Source organism: Gymnoscopelus braueri, assembly GCF_963280865.1.
Source record: "Gymnoscopelus braueri genome assembly, chromosome: 19".
Lineage (NCBI taxonomy): Eukaryota > Metazoa > Chordata > Actinopteri > Myctophiformes > Myctophidae > Gymnoscopelus > Gymnoscopelus braueri.
In genome coordinates this window covers 10,263,017-10,284,300 of record NC_137621.1, presented here as the reverse complement: position 1 = coordinate 10,284,300, position 21,284 = coordinate 10,263,017, and the positions used below count along the sequence as shown (strand labels likewise).

General features: G+C 42.2%; 1 protein-coding gene across 5 annotated transcripts in view; it reads left to right on the top strand.

Moving 5' to 3' along the window:
* Positions 1 to 3,860: 3,860 nt before the first annotated feature.
* The window catches only part of LOC308074915 (palmitoyltransferase ZDHHC14-like), a 109,396-nt gene continuing 91,972 nt past the window's right edge, over positions 3,861 to 21,284 (top strand). For 2 of the 5 annotated variants that reach the window (XM_080414447.1, XM_080414443.1), the window contains exons 1-2: positions 3,861 to 4,397; positions 7,925 to 8,315. In XM_080414447.1, coding sequence (XP_080270573.1) covers positions 8,050 to 8,315 — 266 coding nt within the window. In that variant the 5' untranslated portion in view covers positions 3,861 to 4,397; positions 7,925 to 8,049. Of the gene's footprint in view, positions 4,398 to 6,253; positions 6,413 to 7,924; positions 8,316 to 21,284 lie in introns of those variants that run through there. The other 3 variants (XM_080414445.1, XM_080414446.1, XM_080414444.1) reach the window with 3 other exon arrangements.

The window sequence follows — 21,284 nt, the reverse complement described above, 5'->3', positions numbered from 1 at the left end:
GATTATAGTACAACAGTGGTTCCAAAGTGGGGTCCGGGGACCCCCAGGGGTCCTTGAGAGAGTTCCAGGGGAGTTCATTTCCACGTGCATGCAGGAGGAAGCTTTCAGCTTCTTAACCTCAGTCGACTCTGTGATGGAGGCTAGTGATTGAAGAGAGGAGGTGATAACTTAAGTCAGCAGTGGTTCTCAAACTTTTTCATGCCAAGGACCCCCAAATTGATATGTATTTGGCCGCGGACCCCCATCTGAAAATATTTTGTGTCAGGGACGCCCAGAAGAGAAGATTTGTGTTCATAAAATCTGGTAGATCTGCTATTTTTGAATAGCCAACGTATGAATGGATGAAGTGGTTAAAATGATTATGATGCTATATTAACTACTTTTGCTGGGGACCCCCTGTATACATACAGATACTCAAGTAAACATACTCAAGTACAGTACTCAAGCAAATGTACTTTGTTACTGTCCACGACACATTCAGTGACACAAGCTCTCACTCTGCGCACCAGACTGACCGAGACAGTGGTAGAAGTCTCTAGGGTTGTAGTCGAGTCCACACGAAGCGAGTCCAAGTCAAGACCAAGTCCGAGGAGGGCCGAGTCCGAGTCAAGACCGAGACCGACGGGGGGCGAGACCGAATTCGAGACCATGATCAGAATTATTTCTTTTTCCCCATCATTTGATAGATACTGTGGAGAAAGACAGGAAACATGGAGAGAGAGCATAGGGAAGTGACATGCAGCAAATGGTCTGGCTGGCCAAGAATCTAATCTAATCTGGCCTTGTGTTGGGAGGGTGGGGAGTGGTCAGACCTTATTGTGGTCAGTGATACTATTCCTCTCAATCTAGGCTTTGGACTTTAATTTATAGTCTCTAAAAAAGGAGCATTTTTATTGTTATGAATTTACTGTGACATCTCTGATCACAATGCTCCCGGCTCCTACTGCACTCAGTGAAAATAAATAATTGAGTCTCTCTCCTCTGTTCAGTCTTAGATTCTGACACAATGAATATTTTACAGACCTTGGATAGAACACAAGTGTTCATTTTTCATTCCTACAGAACGACAACATATTTGACTTAAAGCTGCAATCCGTAACATCTATGTTAGGTCCCACCACCGGGATTGGAATCCCGGTCATCATGAGAGACCAAATGTATTTCCTGCTAAAGCTAAAATATTGATAGTTAACCAAATGGTTAACTTGCTTAACAAATGCCGTCTGTATCTCTGTGAGTGCAGAAAATGGACCAAATCTGGACCCTTACAGATCTGTAACTCTGAGAGTGTAGGGATGCACATTTAGATTGTATAGTGCACTGTAGATTGAGGTCCCAAAAATTTGTATCAAATGTGGGTCTGTGGCCTAATCAGTGCATATAGAACTGGGGTTCTTTGAAATTAAAAGGGCTGAGTGCTCTACTACCACACCGTTGTTCTCAAAGTAGGTCCAAATGGACCTTTACAGGTCTGTAACTCTGAGAGTGTACAAATGGAACCATTTACATTTTGGAACTCCTTGTAGGGGTTCCAAAATGGACCTTTACAGGTCTGCACCTCTGAGACTACGAATAAATACAAAGTTTGAGACCCACTGCTCTACCATACAGATATATTGGTTAAGAATAACGTTTTATTCGTTCAACAATAAGTTCCGTATTGCAGCTTTAACGCTCTGGAGAACCGGCAGGGCTGAGGGGAGGAGGAGGAGGGAAGGGAGGAGGAGAGAAGTACTAGCCTAATTCGCTGCATGGGAGACTGCGAGCCAGAGGAGGAGGAGGAGAGGCATCTTGGGTGACTTGCATTCTGAGGAGGTGCGGTGAACTGGGTGAAGTGACGTGAAGGAGGTCAGATGGTGGAGGAGGAACTGTCAACGTGAACCAAAGCAGGTCCGACCGGATTGTCTATTGCGTCATCATCACTGAAGAGCGGGCATCTATCAGGCTGCTGTCTGGCTGCACGTAGCATGTTCTCACTGAGGAATGAGAGCTTTTTTTGGGAGTTCCCACCAGTGGTGGAAAGCAACTATGGTACATTTACTCAAGTACTGTACTTAAGTACAATTTTTTTTACTTTACCGGAGTATTTCCAGTTGTCTATACTTTTACTTCTACTCCGCTACATCTCAGAGGAAAATATTGTAGGCCTACTTTTACTCCACTACAATTATTTGAAGACTTTAGTTAGTAGTTACTTTGCAGATATAAATTATTATATTATAAAACAGACATTATCCCCTTTAGCCCTATTTTATACCTAGGCTATTTGAAAATATTATTATTTTCAAACATTTTAGTGCTTTTACTTTTGGTACGTTAAGTATATTTTGATGCCAATACTTTTGTACTTTTACTCAAGTAACCCTTTGAACACAGGGGTATTTTTATATTGTGGTATTGCTACTTTTACTTAAGTAAAATAGAGAGTTCAGCTAATTTTTGCAAGTTTCAACACACTTTTTCTCATCATAGTTGTTGAGATCTTTATTAGCTTACAGTGTTAATTTTCGTTTTAGTCATAGTCTTTTGAAAAAAAATCTGTTTCATTTTAGTCATATTTTTGTCAATTCAATTCAATTCAATTCAAAGGGCTTTATTGGCATGAGAAAACATATACGTTTACATTGCCAAAGCACAATACAACAATACAGCAATACAATCAAAACAAAATATATTTTTGTCACCTGAAATGTTTTACTTTTAGTCTAGTCTTAGTTGACTAAATATACCATAAGATTTTAGTCGACTAAATCTACAGTTCATTTAGTCGACTAAAATTTATGTTTGGCCGGCCGTGATGCCATCGAAATGTTTTCACTTAGCTGCATGCCTGAAAATAGCCACAATATACCACAATGTAGAAATAGTCAGTTACTAAGGAAAAGTACCGGTATTCAAAAAGTACGTAAGTATTGGCATCAAAATATACGTAAGTACTAAAAGTAAAAGTCCACATTGTGCACAATGTCCCCAAATGTATACAATCCTTTGAAAATAGCAGATCTACAAGCTCACAACGCTCACTTCGCGGTGCGTTGTGAGCTTGTAGATCTGCTATTTTCAAATAGCCAGTGTATAGGTCTGAAGTGGTTAATGTATGTTTTGTAATAATATATCATATCAAAATAAAATCTTCAAAGTAACTAGGAACTAAAGTGTTCAAATAATTGTAGAGTAAAAAGTACAGTATTTGTTTCTGAGATGTAGTGGAGTAGAAGTAAAAGTATTGAAAATGGGAAAAACACCTCAAAATTGTACTTGGAGGAGGAGGCTCTCAGTCTAGAAGGGGTCCTAGACTAGGAGGAGGAGGAGGAGGAGGAGGAGGAGGAGGAGGAGGAGGAGGAGGAGGAGGAGGAGGAGGAGGACTGTTGCCATGTCTGCTTATTATAAGCGACTTTGGGCTTGTTTTTCTGTAGTTGCTTGTAAATATTGGTAGTTTTGGGGGCTGGTTTCTTAGTTGCCTATTTGGGCTTGTTTCCTTGTGTTGTTTAAACCAGTGTTTCTCAAACATTTCAATTGTCAAGGACCAAATTGTTTTGTTCCAGGGACCCCCGACCTGGACCAGATTTGTGTTGTTAGAATGTAATAAACTCCACCACATGTTGCACTGTTTTTCAAGATTCTTTTGAAAATAGCAGATCCACAAGCTCACAACGCGCCGCGAATGTGACACATTGTGAGCTTGTAGATCTGCTATTTTCTGCTAATAACCAATATATACAGTTTCAAAGTGCTCGTGTGTGGTCCTATTATATAGTTGCTTCTTTTGGGCTTTGTTTTCATAGACCCGTTTGCTTATCTCACGGGATCTGGCAACACTGGTTCGTTGGTTCTGCATGTGGATCCAAACAGCACGGAGGGTTTTCTGCGTGTGAACGCCTGGTCTGTGAAGCCTCAGCCTGAAAAGTGGCAACTTTTAGGAGCTACTATACGGTGGAATGGCGGAGATCTATGACGATTGCACAGCGGGGAAGGATCGAAGGAAAACAACAACATTATAGTAGATTTAATATAGTCACAGTGCTGTGCGTGTGCGTGTGCGTCGCCCGTGTGGGTCGTGGCCAGGATGTTGGTGCTGCTGGTCTGACTCTATAGACTCTCTGGTCTGGAGCTCGTCTCGTCTCTCTGGCTGCTGGACTAAATGACAGCCTTTTGTTTTCATGTTCAGTTGTTTGTTTCTTTCTACCGACCGAGGAGGACCGACACGGTCGTTGTGTTCAGCTCTCACCTTGTTGTAAGAGACCATGGTGGTGGTGGTGGTGTTGTCGTTGTTGTCAGCTCCTAATAAACCTGGATAAATAAGGATATATTAATGCAAAGCGCTGCGTGACTAACTGACAACACCCTGACTGACTGACTGACTGACTGTACGAGACCAACACAGTCTACTCTGCCTGGTAAGACCCGCTGTGTGCTGTCTGTCTGTTGTTGTTGTTGTTGTCATTGTCACACTCACTGACTGACTGACTGATATCTGACTCACTGACTGACTGACTGAATAACTTAACTGACCGATTGACTGGCTGAATAACTGTCTGTGTGTCTGTCTGTCTTATAACTATACTGACTGACTGAATAAATATTTGACTGTCTGACTGAATAACTGACTGACTGAATGCATATTTGACTGATTGAATATCTGACTGACTGTCTGACTGACTGACTGACTGCATATTTGACTGACTGAATGTCTGTCTGTCTGACTGACTGACTGACTGTCTGACTGACTGACTGAATATTTGACTGACTGAATGTCTGTCTGTCTGACTGACTGACTGACTGACTGACTGAATATCTGTCTGTCTGTCTGAGTTGACTGACTGACTGACTGAATGCATATTTGATTGACTGAATAACTGTCTGTCTGTCTCTCATTCTCTCATTCTGTCTGTCTGTCTGTCTGACTGACTGACTGACAGACAGTGTTGCTGTGGATGTCCAGGTGTGACAGACTGACCGTCTGACAGCCATGGCATGTTGTTGCTGCACAACGTTATAGTTGTTTCTTCTTCACGCACACATCATGTAATGCTGCGTTAAAGACACGTCGGGAAATCTAAAGTTCCTTCTGGAGTTGGAGCGGCACCTCCAGCGTTCGGTCACTGTGTGGAAGACAAGTTGTACCCGTATGACAGTGGCCTTGCCGACGAGATTTACAAGCTAACAGCACATCAAAGATCATAGTATTTTCCAAATTGTTATTTACCATACTATATCCAACTATTATAATTATCATTATAATTATCCCACTCAGTACTCACTCAACAGTATGTCATTTTAAATGCATATGTAACTTTGCCCTGTGTTAACATAACAAAACAAATATATTTTACCCATCATTTCCCTCTATACTAGCAGCGAGAGGAGAGGACAGTGTGTTTCTGCAGGTAAACACCACCACACTACTGCAGTGGCTGATAACTGCTGGTATAGAGGCAAAATTGGTTGAAAAAATAAATAAATGTAAACACAGTGCAAAGTTACATACTATGCCTTTAGCTTAAGTTACTCTTTGCACAACTTTGCATGACTTTTTGTTTGTCAGATAACTACCGAAGCATATTTATTATATTTGGTAAATGTTATTTGGCCACATAACAGGCCTACGACTAGCCTATAGTCTCAGGATACAGTCAGAATAAAACAAACAAACATGTTTTATTATTATCTAATAAAAAAAAAACAATTCCATCAAATCGGGCGACACCATCTTCACGACAGGGCATGTCTGTGCAAGGACATAGAGATAACATATCGGTTTAGGATGATGTAGCCCCTTTCGGAACCCTGTATACCTTTTTTTGTACAAAGAAAATGGTACACAGGGTTCCGTAAGGGGCTAAAGCATATTGGTTCTCAAAGTGGGGTCTGTGGGGTCACAATAAGTTTAAATAAATTGTGACCCCCAAAGTGGGGTCACAATAAGTTTAACCTTTTATACTTTAGCTATTAAAAAATAGCAGATTTTCATTTGTAGGCTAACTCAAATCTTTGCTTCCGGGAGGTCCCTGGAACAAAATATTTGAGATGGGGGTACGCGGCCAAATAAATACATGTCATTTTGGGGGTCCTTGACATGAAAAAGTTTGAAAACCATGCACACTGTCTGGGGCTAAAGCCGGACGATGGGAAGTCCCGACTTTCCGGCACTGTCTCGAACGCACCATCATCATCACATCATCTCCGCGTAATACCTACCGCACCTCTCCTCTCCGCAGAGCCTCTCCTCTCCTCCTCTCTCTCTCTCTACAGTTAGTCAAGTCAAAACATCACAAGTTCAGAAGAACGGCTGCAACAAAAACTTAACAAAACCAAGACGAATGTAAAACAGTACGAACACTACGAGCGTCACGTAAAAAAGTGAGAGGAAGCCAGTTTTAAAAAAAAACGTTTCAAACTGGCTCCCACACCAGTAGGTTTCAACACATTTTATGTTCTTTTAAAACTGAAACTCAACAACTTGCTAACCGTGTTAGCCATGTTAGCGTTAGCTAGGTTAGCCTGAACAGACCGGGGGGAGCGCCACAGCCACACTGTGTGTGTGTGTCTGCTGTCTGGAGTACTGTCTGCACGTCGTGAGCTATAAGTTGTTGGAATTCATATTATTATTGTTGTTCTGGAGCCAGTTGCACCACCTTAACACTAAGTTCAAACTTAGCCTAGTTATACCTTAAATGGCTTTTAAAAAGCCATTTAGACCTGGAAAGTATCTGTCATTTTTAGATTTATTTAGCTATTCAAAAATTCTCATAATTTGCTTGTAGATCTGCTATTTTTTTTTTAGAAATATCGTGAAAATGTGTGCAAATCTTTTAAAAATATATATTTTTTAAGCAAACATTTGTAAAATATTTTTTGTTCCAGGGACCCCCCCAGAAGCAAAGATTTGAGTTACAAATGTTCGCTTTAAAAATATATATTCAAACATTTGCACACATTTTCACGATTTTTCAAAAATAGCAGATCTACAAGCTCATAGCGCGGCACTCGGTGCCGCGCTATGAGCTTGTAGATCTGCTATTTTTGAATAGCCAAAGAAATCTAAAATGACAGAGATGCGTCCCCGGATTGAATGTGTTTAAGCTATAACTAGGCTGAGTTTGAACTTAGTGTGAGGTGGTGCAACCGGTCCCTCATGTGTTGGCTAACTTTAAACGTCGCTGTATGGTTTAATTGAGGTGCATACAGGCTGTATAGATAAGTCAGAGAAACCAAATCTTTGAATATATATATATAAAAACAGAAAGGTGGTGAATGTGTTGGCTTTTTAATCAATTTCACTAAAGTCAATAACAATGTATTTGTTAGTTGGGAAATCTTGGTTAATTTTGAAGAAGAGGAAGTGAGATTGAGCTGAAGAAGGCTGCTCTTTTCTTTTTCTTTTTTTTGCATCATCGTGCACTGACTGAACCATAGGGCTGTCTCACGATTATGACATTTTATTTTTACCTGATGATTCATTGTCACTCGAATAATTGCGATTAACAATTTAATTGTGTTTCTGTCGTTGAACACCGGAACATAATGAGTACAATTTACATTTCTGTTTGGCTTTTAGGATTTGAAGTTGCACAGGGGCAGATACAGTATGACAAACAACCTAAATATCCAAATAAATAACATGACGCACATGTACGTGGTTTAATAACCTTATACTTAAAAAAAAACATTAATAGTGGAAATAGCCGATCTACAAGGTGAGCTTGTAGATCTTCTCTTTCCACTATTAAAATTGTTTTTAATAATTATATCGATTATGTAACAATTGGCCTAAATGACGATTATGCAAAAAAAAATATGATCTCAATAATTAATTATTATTAATATAATTATCTCAATAATTATCTAAAACAATCGCGATTAGACAATTATGTAACAATTGTGACTGGCCTAAACACTCGACTAAGTGTATTTTCATTCACAGAGGATTGAGGCACATCTTCAGACTGGCGGTGGTGGTCTGGTGGTGGTGGTGGTCTGCGGGTCCGGGTGGTCCAGCTGTGGCGGAGGAGGAGGAGGCTGCGTTGCCGTTGACCTCGGCGGCGGCTGATGCATCTCGGGGTGTCCGAGTCCATGCGAGAGTGTGAGTACAGCCAGATCAGCACTCGTCGCAGCTCCACGCCGATGGAGACCCCCTACAACGGCAAGGGCAACAACAAGAAGAAGAAGACCCCCAAGAAGAGGCGATGGGAGTCGTTCCCGGGACGGAACAAGTTCTACTGCGACGGGAGGATCATGATGGCCCGGCAGACGGGCGTGTTCTACCTGACCCTGGTGCTCATCCTGGTCACGTGCGGCCTCTTCTTCACCTTTGAGTGAGTGCTGTTTGTTTTGTTGTTTGGTCTCACGTAGCCAGACGACGTCTCCACACAATCTCCCAATGCTATAGAGAGTTTGGAACTCTACACCTCCCGAAAAATCAGAGGCAGGAAGCTGTCATTTTAAACGATTAAGACCGGGAACGCATCTGTAATCTTTTAACCACTTTAACCATTATCTTATACTTATCTTATACTATCTATGCTTGTAGATCTGCTATTTCTGAATAGCCAAAGTATAAAATAATGGTTATAGCTTAAATCTGAAATGACACAGATGCGTTCCCGGATTGAATGGGTTAAAATATCTTATCTTTTTTTTAAATTTCCATTTCTGCTAAGCAGCAAGCTATAGCTTTGATTTGTATCAGGAAGACGAAGCGGAAGCGAGGAGGAGGCCGGCGTCACGTCCGCTTTATCCTCTGATCATTTTCAGAGCTTCCATTGCTCCAGACTGCATGACGGAAGCATTTGAACATTATGGGAGGCAACAGTCTGGCTCGTGAGACTATGTTGTTGTTGTTGTTGTTGTTGTTGTTGACATGAGGTCCTGCTTTCACACTGCCTGAAGCAGCTTCTGTCTGTCTGTCTGTCTGTCTGTCTGTCTGTCTGTCTGTCTGTCTGTCCATCCGGAGGCTGAATCTGGGCTTTCCGAGGTGTTGCTGGTGGAGAAGCTGCACTCGTATGTCAGCGTTTCTCAACCTTTATGAAGCTCTGGACCACTAGCGTATTTCAAAACAATCCTCTATATCGCCACAACACAGTCAGTGTTGTAAATTTGTATTTACTGTTTTAATTCATATTTAGCATTAATGATCTTAAAAGCTTAGTATTTTTTACCCATAATTTGTACCTCTACACCAGCGGTCATCAGCCACTGGAGTAGTGTGATGGCGTTTACCTGCAGAAACACCTTGCCCTCTCTCGCTGTATTTTGGTTTGTTTTCCGTTATGCAGTGTGGAGAAACGACGAGTTCTGTCTATCTGTCTTTTTAATTAATATTTAGCATTAATGATCTGAAAGGCATAGTATTTTGACCTCTATACCAGCGGTCATCAGCCACTGGAGTAGTGTGGTGGCGTTTACCTGCAGAAACGCATTGCCCTCTCTCGCTTTATTTTGGTTTGTTTTCACTGTTTGTTTTCCATGGAGCAGTGTGGAGAAACTGTGGGTTATGTCCACTGATGGGGTGCTTGCCTGGTGGCTCAGCCAGGTAGTGCACCAACCATTATGCTTGCTGTTAGCGCGAGGAGGACCCGGGTTTGAATCCGACCTGGACCGTCTCGTCTCACATCATGTCCCCTCCGCTCTCTCTCTCTCTCTCTGGCTTTGATTTCCCGTCGCTCTGCGCTGACACCGTCTGAAATGAAGCATAAAAATGTCACAAATAAATCTCAAAAAGTTATGTCACTTGACCGTCAGCTCGCCTCATGTCAGAGAAAAGGCATATTGCTTGCCGTCTCCCCAGGGCGTGCCCAGAATTCACTAGAACTGGGGGTATTATTAACGCAGGAGCTTTTGTGCTCAGAGAAAGTCGTCAAAATGTGTCACGACAGCCATTCTAATTGGCAGGTGACACACTTTTAAGTTCTGTTTTTGTCTAGTTTTAGTCGACTAAATATCATAAGATTTTAGTCGACTAAAATCTACAGTTGATTTAGTCGACTAAAATGTATTTTGGCGGTGCCTTGATGACGTCGTAATGGCTGATTTTACACTTGGTTGCATGCTGAAAATAGCCGATCTACAAGCCCACAACGCGTCGCAGCGCGACGCGTTGTGAGCTTGTAGATCTGCTATTTTCAGAGCACAACACCCGAGCGTAACCAAACATAAAATGACTTGTCTTTTAGTTCTACTGGATCTCTTCTCCACTAGTCCTTCACTAACATTTTAGTCTAGTTTTTATTTGTTGACAAAATTGTCAATATATTTAGTCTTAGTTTTAGTCATCGTAGATTCGTTTTTATTTAGTTTTTGTCAGTGAAAAAAAGGTAGTCGACGAACATTTTTCGTCATAGTCTTAGTCGACGAAATCAACACTGGTTGATGGTTCGTGGTTAGGTTTCATTCACCTGAACTGGTGTAAGAATCCCTTCTGCATGTTAGTCTCACATGCAGGTGGAGACATCATTCAGCAGCACATATATCACATTATGTCAGTGTAAACAGAAAGTGTCAGTTCCAGTGCAGCAGCAGCAAAGCACTCCCACAGTCTTATTTTCACAGAAGCATTAATCCTGTGTTGCGGTCTGTGTTGTCAGGACAGCCTGGCGGCAAGCGGAGCTCAGCGCTTGTTCCAACAGTCTGATGGTGGTACTAGGCAGCCAGTTGGAAACTGTCACCAGGTCCATTTTCATTATTATTTTGCATTTGAAATTGAATTGTATGTAGTACGAGATGGGTGAGCAGCACTGGTACGGTGCTATCTCCAGTATAATCGATCCCCTGATGGGTGCTAATCACTGAGGGTTGCACTGTGTGGTTTCACAAATGTCAACGAGGTCATCGCGACCTTGTTGGCATTAATTGTCTGATGTTGAAAATAGCATGTCTGGGCCAAAAAGTCTTAGTAAAACAAAAGTGCTTAGGAGCCGAGATACAGCCTTTTTCAGTAATAAGTTAAACAAGGAGTGAATGGAGCAGCAAATCTTCAGATAATGATATCTTGGGTTCTGAACATTAAAAAAAAGAAAAAAAGAAAAGAATAATAATATTTGAGTTTTTTTTTTTTTTTTTTAACGTAAACACGTCAGTCACTGTGGTGCCCATATGAAAAAAATAAAGTATAAAAAAAAAAAAAAACACGTCAATGGCACTCAATGAGTTATCATGATCATGAACGCCCTTGTAGGGACCCCCAGGGGGTCCTCCTTGAGGAGTTAGAGGTCTGTGCAAAATGGACCCCGTATTTGCCAAAGTCTCAGAGTTGGCAAATACTTCAAAATCACATTTCAAATGGGGGGTCCGAGGATTAATGCATAAGAGTTCTGCTGTATGTAGCCTAAGTACCTCCTGTATAATCATTAGAGATCACACGTTCAGTCTCCCTCCATTAGCACTGACTATAATCACTATCTCCCCCCTGTTGCTCCAGAGAAGCTCCAGGGCTCTTAGCGAGATAAGATTCCTGCTCCATCAGGGTTTTTGTGTTGCTCAATCGCTGCCTTTATCAAGCGGGGTAAAGGCTCTCAGCGCCACAGAGAGCCCTGACGTGCAGAAATATGCTGAGCCATCAGTGGCCGCTGTCCAATATGTGAAACTGGGAGGCTATTATGTGGTGCGGTTGCCATGTCCGCTTATTATAAGCGACTTTGGGCTTGTTTTTCTGTGAAGTTGCTTGTAAATATTGGTTGTTGTTGCGGGTTGTGGTGGTGTGTTTTTTTGGGCTTGTTTCTAAAGTGTAGTTGGTTGCTTATTTGGGGTTTGTTTCAGTTTAATCACTTTAACCCCTATACTGTATATATACATCGGCTATTTGAAAATAGCCGATTTGCAAGTGCACAACGCGCTTCAATTTCAAAATAGCTATTTGAAAATAGCCGATGTGCAAGCGTACAACGCGCTGCGATGCGACAGGTTGAGAGCTTGTAGATCTAGTATTAAAAAAAAGACCTTGAAATGTTATATCTGCCATGTTACAAATCTGGAATGTTTTTGAAACATTTAAACACTAATTTCGTATGGGAGTCACTGGCACAAAATATTTTCAGAAGGGGGTCAGGGGTCTAATTTGGGGCGGTCCTTGGCATGAAAATGTTTGAGAACCACTAGTAAAAAACAACATTACGCAATAAAGTTGACTGGCCTGCCCTAGTCGCTTATTTTTGGGCTTGTTGCTTGTTTCTCTCGCAAGACTCTGGCAACACTGTCCTCTGAACTCAGGACTCTGCCAGATGGGCCGTGCTTCTACTGTATGCCAGCTGTTATCTGTCCCCTGAGCAATCCTACACACAGTACAGCGTCTATCAACGCTGACCTCTGGACCACTCTGTCTTTCAATGCATTGTGACCCGCAAGAGATGCTGACATAACCTACGACCGACAAGACCGGGTTTACATGGAGAGTTGAGGCCAGGTGACAGGTTAATGTTTCTAAACCCCCCCCCCCCCCCATTTACTAGGGAACACTGTACAAAAGTGAACGTGAGTAGTGAGTGAGTAGCAGTCCAGTGGTGGAAGAAGTACTCATATTTGTTACTTAAGTAAAAGTAGGAGTAATATCACAATGTAGAAGTATCGGCAAGTATCGGCAACAAAATGATAATAATGATAATGAATTTATTTGTATAGCGCTTTTCTAAACAATGTTACAAAGTGCTTTACAGACATGCAATAATAATAATAACAAGCAATAATAAAAACAACCTAGCAATAAATGGAAAAAAACCTAGAAAAACAACAACATAAAGACAACAATATACAGCAGTAGAAGTAAAAGTGCCAGTTAAAAGCAGATTGACTTAAGAAAAACACTTACAAGTGTGTTTTCAGAAGAGATTTAAAAGCAAGCACAGCAAGTGCTAGCCTCAGCTTCTCAGGGAGGGCGTTCCAGAGCCCAGGGGCCCGGACCGCTCACCCCGAGTAGTGAGGTTTGCCGTAGGAACGACCAATGGAGCCTTGTCTGAGGATCTGAGGATCTGAGGTTGCGCTCCGGCTTGTAGGGCTCCAGCATATCAGTAACGTACTTGGGAGCCTGTCCATGCAGGGCTTTAAAAGCCTGTAAAAGTGAAAGTACTCGTACACACATTGTTTGAAGATACAGTGTTTCCCCTAGGATGAAGTTGGAACCATGGCACAGCTACAACCAGCGTGGATAGATTTTAATTTAACCCGTTAAAACCGGGAACGCATCTGTGTAACCACTTAAACCACTATTTTATACTTTGGCTATTCAAAAATAGCAGATATACAAGCTCATAGCGTGACACCGAGTGAATATGAGAGTCGATATGAATTGATACGCCGTTCTGCAAATGCAAAGCTTCAACTTAAGTTACTCACCGTCGATGCGTCCATGCAATTGCATGCATCTTTGTTAGCCTATTGTTAGATAGTCTTGATCCAACTTTGTGAACACCAACATCTGCGTTGAAATCATCTTAGAAAAGCTATACAAACAGTAGCTGTAAAAACAAAACAAAACACATTCCAGCGAGCCGCCCGACGGTGCGCGGTGGAGCCTACTGGGTTACTGAAACCTTTGTGACCCATAGAAAGCTGTTACCCTAGGGGGAGCCGTTTCACAGGAGACCCATAGACCCAGGAGAGCACGAGAACACGGCCCAATTCATACTAAGTCACACGACGGTGTCGCGCGCCTAGAAGCCTCACAACGCGCTGTGCGCTTCTAGGCGAAAAAATCAAGCTGTGGCGTGCCGCCACTGAGATAGTAAAAAAAAAATCTATGATTGTCTACGATTTGACACGTGTTGAGCTTATAGATCTTTTCCGATAGCTAAAGTATAGAGTAGCGTTTTTTTTTTCATAACAAAAATCTGCAAAGTAACTAGTAACTACATTTTTCAAATGATTGTTGTAGAGTAAAAAAATACATTTTCCTCTGAGACGTAGTGCAGTCGAAGTATTAAGTATCGAAAAATGAAGATTATCAAGTCAAGTAAAACTACCTCAAACTTGTACTTAAGTAAATGTGCTTGGTTACTTTCCACCACTGGTGAGTACAGATGAAAGTGGAAAAGCCACCACCCGGTGTCTTGTCTGAAACTGGATCCCCCCCCCCCCAGCCAGCCAGCCAACAGCCACCACCTGGAGAGGATGCCAGATGTTTCCTGATGATACCTCCTCCCATCCAGGGCCTTCATTTCCTGCAGCCAGCGGAGCCGTGGGCTCAGTGTGTGTCGCTGTCCTCTCGTCTGTTATGACTACAGGGGACACTTTTTCAGTGACACCGAGGGAACCACAAAGACACACTTAAAGTCTTTGCATCACCCCGGCCTCCGCTCCGCTCTGTGCAACAACAACGCCTCCAGGGCAAGCTCGAGTTCTAACTGTCCTGTCCGCCCTCCGTGTGCGTCTCTATCCCCCCCCCCCCCCCCCCACCAGTGGTGGAAAAAGTACTCAAATGTTTTACTTAAGTAAAAGTATCAATGCTGCAATGTAGAACTACTCCGTTACAAGTAAAAGTCCGGAATTCAAAATTTACTTCAGTAAAAGTACAAAAGTATCGGTATCAAAATGTACTTCAAGTATCAAAAGTAAAAGTACTAAAATGTTTGAAAATAGCAGATCTACAAGCTCAACGCGTTGCGATGCGACGCGTTGTGAGCTTGTAGATCTGCTATTTTCAAATAGCCTATGTATAAAATAGGGCTAAAGTGGTTAATGCGTGTTTTATAATAGTCATTTATATCTGCAAAGTAATTAGTAACTAAAGTTTTCAACTAATTGTAGTGGAGTAAAAGTACAATATTTGCCTCTGAGATGCAGTGGAGTAGAAGTAAAAGTACTAAAAATTGGGAATACTCCAGTAAAGTAAAAAACGCCTCAAAATTGTACTTAAGTACAGTACTTGAGTAAATGTACTTAGTTACTTTACACCACTGCCCCCCCACCCGCTTTACCGTCAGCTGAAAGGAGACATTTATCAGACAGGGCGATAGTCAGCGGACCTACACCCCCCCCCCACAAGGCCTTCTGTTGTCATTAAGCCATTAAGACCGGAGAAACGCATCTGTGTCATTTTAACATTTATGTGGCTGTTCAAAAATATCAGATATATGAGCTTGTAGACCAGCAATTTTTGGGGGAAAAATCGTGGCTTTTCTTTTTGTAAGGCTTGCAAATCTGGGGTCTCTGGAACAACATATTTTGAGATATCATATCATTTTGTGGAAAAGTTGGAGCACCACTGATGGGCTATAGCAACATACTGTTTAGAAAACGTTTTTAGATATGTATTTGGCCGTGAAGCCCCATCTCAAAATGTTTTGTTCCAGTTTTTACCCCATGGAAGTAAAGATTTGAGCTACAAATGTTCGCTTAAAAAAAAAATATATATATTCATAGATTTGCACACATTTTCCAGGATTTTTCCAAAAATTACACCTCTACAAGCTCATAGCGCTATGAGCTTGTAGATCTGCTATTTCTGAATATCCAAATTAATCTTAAAATGACACAGATGCGTTCCCGATCTTATTGGATTAACTGTAATGCCTTTCGATTAGATGTGTTGGTTCTTTTTTTTCCAACTCCCCCCCACCCCCCCTCCGCCCCTACTTTCCAGCTGTCAGCACAATGGAAAGCTGCTCCTCCATTGCATGTGTGTGTGTGTGTGTGTGTGTCTCTCTTCTCTGCTGTATTTTGTAGAGCAGTGGTTCTCAAAACTTTCAACATTTTCCATATAAAAAAAATTATATATATAGCAGATATACAAGCTTGCAGCGCAAATCAAAGTGACGCGCTGTGAGCTTGTAGATCTGCTATTTTTGAATAGCCAACGTACAATTAGATAAATTGCTTAACACATTGTGTGCCAGAGGTTTATTAAAATAGGGTACGTTCAGTGCCTGCATATCTTCCATCCACTTACGTTTCGTGCTGTAGAAGCCCCGACGCGGAAGTGCATGTAAACAAAGCATGCGTGCGAGACGGCGGAGGGTCCCGACTATCGAAAACGGCTCACTTCCACCACGTTAAAAAGAAATGGAGATATTAAAGGTTTCATGACGTTCAGTTTTACCACACATTAAAAGTCTTGGTCATGGTCCTTCAAACGTGTATAGAAAGTTTTAACACAAAATTCCACTCCAGTGATCAATGGCAGGTCTTTTTCTCTCACATTTCTAAAGCCTTTTCAACTGCAATGAAAAAAGAAATCTTTGCCTGCGGGTGTCGCTGGTGAGGGATTTTGCCTGTCAATCATCGCCTCTGCTCCGCCCCCCCCCCCAAAGGAAAGGATAGGGGAGGGGAGGAGCGAGGAGGAGAGTGGGCGGGATTAATCGACAGTGACCTCACTGTCGAAGGGCCAAGCTCAGATAACTTTTCAGCCTAATTATTCAGAAAACCCCAGACCACAGAAAATCCACTGAATGTTCAAAGTTCAATTTTTTTTTGTGTAATTGAGGTCATAAAACCCCCCAAAAAACGTAAAAAATATAAGAAGTGAAAATGAATGTCATAGAACCTTTAAGCTTTTAGTCAAGGAGTTAACATTGGAGCGGCCGACCGGAAGGATTTTTGACATGGATCCACATCCGGCCTCTCCTTCTCAGAGACTCCTTGGATGATCCCAAAGTTTCGTTAGAGCGCCCCCCGTGGGCCCCACGTATAAAAAAAAAAATGGGCCAAAAACGGTCCGGACCGTTTATGGCACATGACGCATGGATTCTCAAAATCAGAAATAGCAGATCTACACGCTCACAGTGAGTCACATCGCGACTCGTTTAGATCAGCAATTTTTGAACTGGGATTAAGTGGTTCTGTTTACTGCAGGGGTCTTCAACAGCGGGTCCGGGACCCCTAGGGGGTCCTCAGAGTTACTACAGGGGGTCCGCCAAATCTTTGTGTGATATGTTTATTTTTTTTTACCTTAACCACTTCAACCCTAGCATCCCTTTTCTGAGGAGAACTTTAGCCAAAAATAGCAGATCTACAAGCTCACAACGCCTATTTTTGGCAGTTCAAATATGATTATTTTGGGGCGGCCGTGGCCTCCGAAGTTTGAGTACCCATGGATTACACCTGGGTCTGTCACATAAGGACAGAACTCTCTGCTGCCTCGTATTCTCAAGACCGGTAAGAACAGTGTGTATAGATAGAGATGCTCCAGGTAGAGAGAGGACATATATATAAATATAATATATATATATATATACTAATCCACTTTCCAATTCGCTCCCTTTCCCGTCCCGAGGGATGCTTTGCCTATCATGCATGGATAATGAACCCTGTTCGGCGAAGAGGCAGTCTTTTTGATGTGTTTATTATTGCTGGTTGCAGGCTCCCCCAGACAGCCGTGCATGCTGTTTTCACATGGTGTGTCTGCTCCGCTCTGCTCTCCCCCCCCCCCCCCCCCCCATGCCTCATAAAAGTTCACTCAGGCAAATGTTTGAAGTGGTGTATGGAGACGCCGGGCGGCGTGTTGCTGGGAGGAAAACAAGACTTCCTCCACAATCCACGCACGTTTGTGTGTTGGACAGCACAGGGACGCCTGAAGGCTTTTTATTGAGAGAAGGTAGTGCATGCACATCTACCGTTAGTGTCCAGTAGGGCTGGTGAATTAATATTCGAATATCGAATATTCCTCGAATATGGGGAAAGTATGTATATTTGAATATAAAAATTAATATTCGAATATAAAAAAATAATATATATATTTTTGTATGTTTATTTGACAGGGACAATACAAAAAACAATGTATCAAGTTATAAAAACAAACAAAAGATGTTTTATTGGATCCGAGCACTCGATACATTGTTTTTTGTATTGTCAAAAAAAAATGAAGCAACAGTTTTCAGGACATAGGAGGTTTCCACCTGACAAGAGAGAGACGATACGCTCCCACACTATTTATTGTGCGAGCTCAGTTCAATGTTTCCATCCCGTCTGGATCGTAAACGTCAAACTTGAGCTTTGCATGAATGCTTTTGTGCGAGGAAACGTCTCGGAGAGATAACTAAAGGCTTAAATTCTGTAAAGCCTAAATCATGCTCGATGCACTCGTCATCGAGCCTCTCTCTGCTTTGACACTTTCGATGAATAGGGACTAGATGGGTTTTGTGCGTGTGTGTGTGTGTGTGTGTGTGTGTGTGTGCGAGTGTGCGCGTCGGTGTTGATGGATGAGGGCCTGAAGGGCCCGCTTTGTTCAGCTGTTGCGTTTTTAAGAAATGTGCACAAAACAAAACAGGAATGGCATAACTTAAAGTCTATGCAGAATCTTGTCAAGGCATGCAGGGAGAATCAACCATTGGCCTGCCGTGCTGCAGTCCAAGCACAATGCCTGCATTCTCTCTCTCCCCCCCAACAAAAAAAGATCTACAAAAATATCTGATCTACAAGCTCACAGTCACAACGCCTCGCAGCGCGAGGCGTTGTGACTGTGAGCTTGTAGATCAGCTATTTTTGGCTAAAGTTCTCCTCAGAAAAGAGATGCTAGGGTTCAAGTGGTGAATGAAAAAAAAAATCCTATCACACAAAGATTTGGCGGACCCCCTGTAGTAACTCTGAGGACCCCCTAGGGGTTCCGGATCCCGTGTTGAAGACCCCTGCTCTACACCAAATCTCTTCACTGAAAATAGCTGATCAACAAGACGCGTTGTGAACTTGTTGATCAGCTATTTTCGACAAATGTTCGTCCCGCAATAGGGATGCTAGTGTTCATGTGGTTAACTGACGTTGCTCAGAGAAGTATGGTTGTTGTTAGAATCTCTGCCTTGTCGTTGTTCGTCCTCTGGTCGTAATGAAGATCCCATTTTGTTTGTTGGGGCACATTGTTCCCGAAATAAATATGTAGGCATCTTAACATTTCCCGCATGTCCTCTATGTTTGTGTGCATGTGGATGTGGACTGTTAAATATTTGTGTGACTTGGGCAAAAGAGGCACGTTTTTTGAGCAACATCTTGACTCTATTAACAATTTGTCATTTCAAGAGAACAAGAAAACAAGGCAAGGATTCCACGCAGTGCTTGTCGCAGACATGTTTAATGACACGTGTTGGTTAGCCACAGTGTTCTCGTCCTGTGTGCCATTTAATGTCTCAGGAACAACCAAGGGTCTTTTAAACCATTATCATAATGATTTTATTGCTAAACATGCAGACTTTGTTTTGACCCACAGCAGTCACAGATGTCCTTAGTTCAACCTCCTGAAGTGATCGAGTGATATCTTATTTCTCCGACTTGAGAGGCAAGGACTGCCGTCTTCGGCATTGTAATGTGTTGGAAATGTATGGAAAGAAACCACAGCTTCCCAAATGCAAATACACCAGCATGTTTTATGGCCACCACCAACCAGAATGTTTGCCGGAAGTATACTTTTCATTCGGCAAAGTTAACCATGGTTTCCCCCCGTTTTGATTTCACACAAGACGTTGATGTCATTGTTGTTTTGCTGAATCAACAATGGATTTCTTTTGCATGCTTTCACCATGCATTTTGTGTAGGATAACCATGAAGCATGGTCGCAAAATGCTTTTTAACCCATTGAATCCGGGATTTGGCTATTCAAAAATAGCAAATATACAAGCTCATAGCGTGGCATATGCAAATATTTGAATATATATATTTTTTTAAAGACAACATTTTAACTCAAATCTTTGCTTCTGGGGATTCTACAAATGTCTTCTAAATCCCCCCCAAAACAAATGTATTCAAAGATTTGCACACATTTTCAAAACACTGCAGATCTAATACTATTTCTGGTATTTTTGAATAGCCAAAGAAATCTCAAAATGACACGGATACGTTCCCGGTCTGAATGGGTTAAAATAAGATTTGGTTATATGAATATTGTATCATTCCGATGATGTTTGTCCCTATAGATATCCTTTTGTTCCTGAGCCGTTCCCTTGATTCTAGACTGCTCATTAATCACTTACAAAAAAAAGCATGTTTTTTTTTTTAGACGTCAGTGAAATTAGTCTCTGTAACAAACCACTCCGATTCTTTTCCCAGACACAGATTCAACAGAGAAGTATCACATGCACACCACACGACCACCGTGTGTACAACAAGGAGGGGTGGCTGTGTGGTTCAGTGAGTGATCCACTTGAAAAGTTAGCAAAAAGGGAAGTAGGCAAAAAATGTACTTAAGGTGTTTTCATGGCTGTGTGTTAAAAGTAATGCTTCATTTTGTAGGGAGGTGTGTGTGTGTGTGGTGTGTTGATATTGGCAGGGAGGGTCTTGTTAAGTATACAAACACACCCACTCACTCACTCACTCACTCACATGGATTGAAGTTCTCAGTCGCCACGACTGATTTCAATCATTTGGATTCCATAGAAGCCAGCATTATCCTGACGGTGTGCAGTGCAGGTTCCTCTATTTGATCTAAACGTTTGCTCTACCAACGCACCGGTCCCTGAGCTGAACCTGGTGTGCAAAAAGACTTTTGTTTGTACCTGTAATACTAGGGTGTCTAAAGTGAAAAGGGCTTTAGTCTTCAGCAGTCAATTGTTTTGATTCAGAGAGAGAGAGAAGAGAGGTGCACTAACGCTTTCTTCCAGGATCTGGTGGGATTGAGAGCTAAGTTACATTAGTCACAGGCCTATTGACTGCCAGATATGTAAATGAATCCCCCAGTGCCAGCGATTTTTCGTTTTACTTACCTTTTCAACTAGTCACAGAATATTTATCTCCAGTGTGATCAATCCCCCGAACGTAGGGTTTCACTGTGCTTCCGACCCCCCCCCCCCCATTCGCGTGTTATATGCCGTTGAAAATAGCATGTCTCGCCAAAAATTCAGGGGGAAAAAATGAACTCATTCAACTCAAGATACAACCGTTTCCCCCACATACGCTAACCAGGAAGTGGATGGAGTAGTAGATCTTGTGATCACGTGATCTCCTAGGTCTCTCTGTGTCTGAGCCTGTAATGGTGGCTCATAGGTTTTGCGGAACAGCGCCCTGGAAAAAACCCCACAGAAAACACCTCACTGGTCAAACTGATGTTTGGCACTGCGTAGCCTCGATCTCCAGGCTTTTATTGTTTAGTTTTGCTAAAAAATAAAAGCCTGGACCAGCGCGTGCGTCGGTGTACCCGGTATAGGAAGTGTTTCATTTTCCCCAACCAACCAGAGTGCAGTGGGCGTCGCTCGTAATGTTTGTGTTGACGGGGCGGGGGCTGACGGACAGATCGTTGAAACCAATGGGATCAGGCGCATTCTCTCCGCGCTGATTTTAAACCCGCCCCTGTGTACACGAAAGCAGGAAGGCTAGTGCAGCCTATAGGCACTGTGTGGACCAAGTGGCAACTGACGAGTTTACTCGTCCTTGGTAGTGAA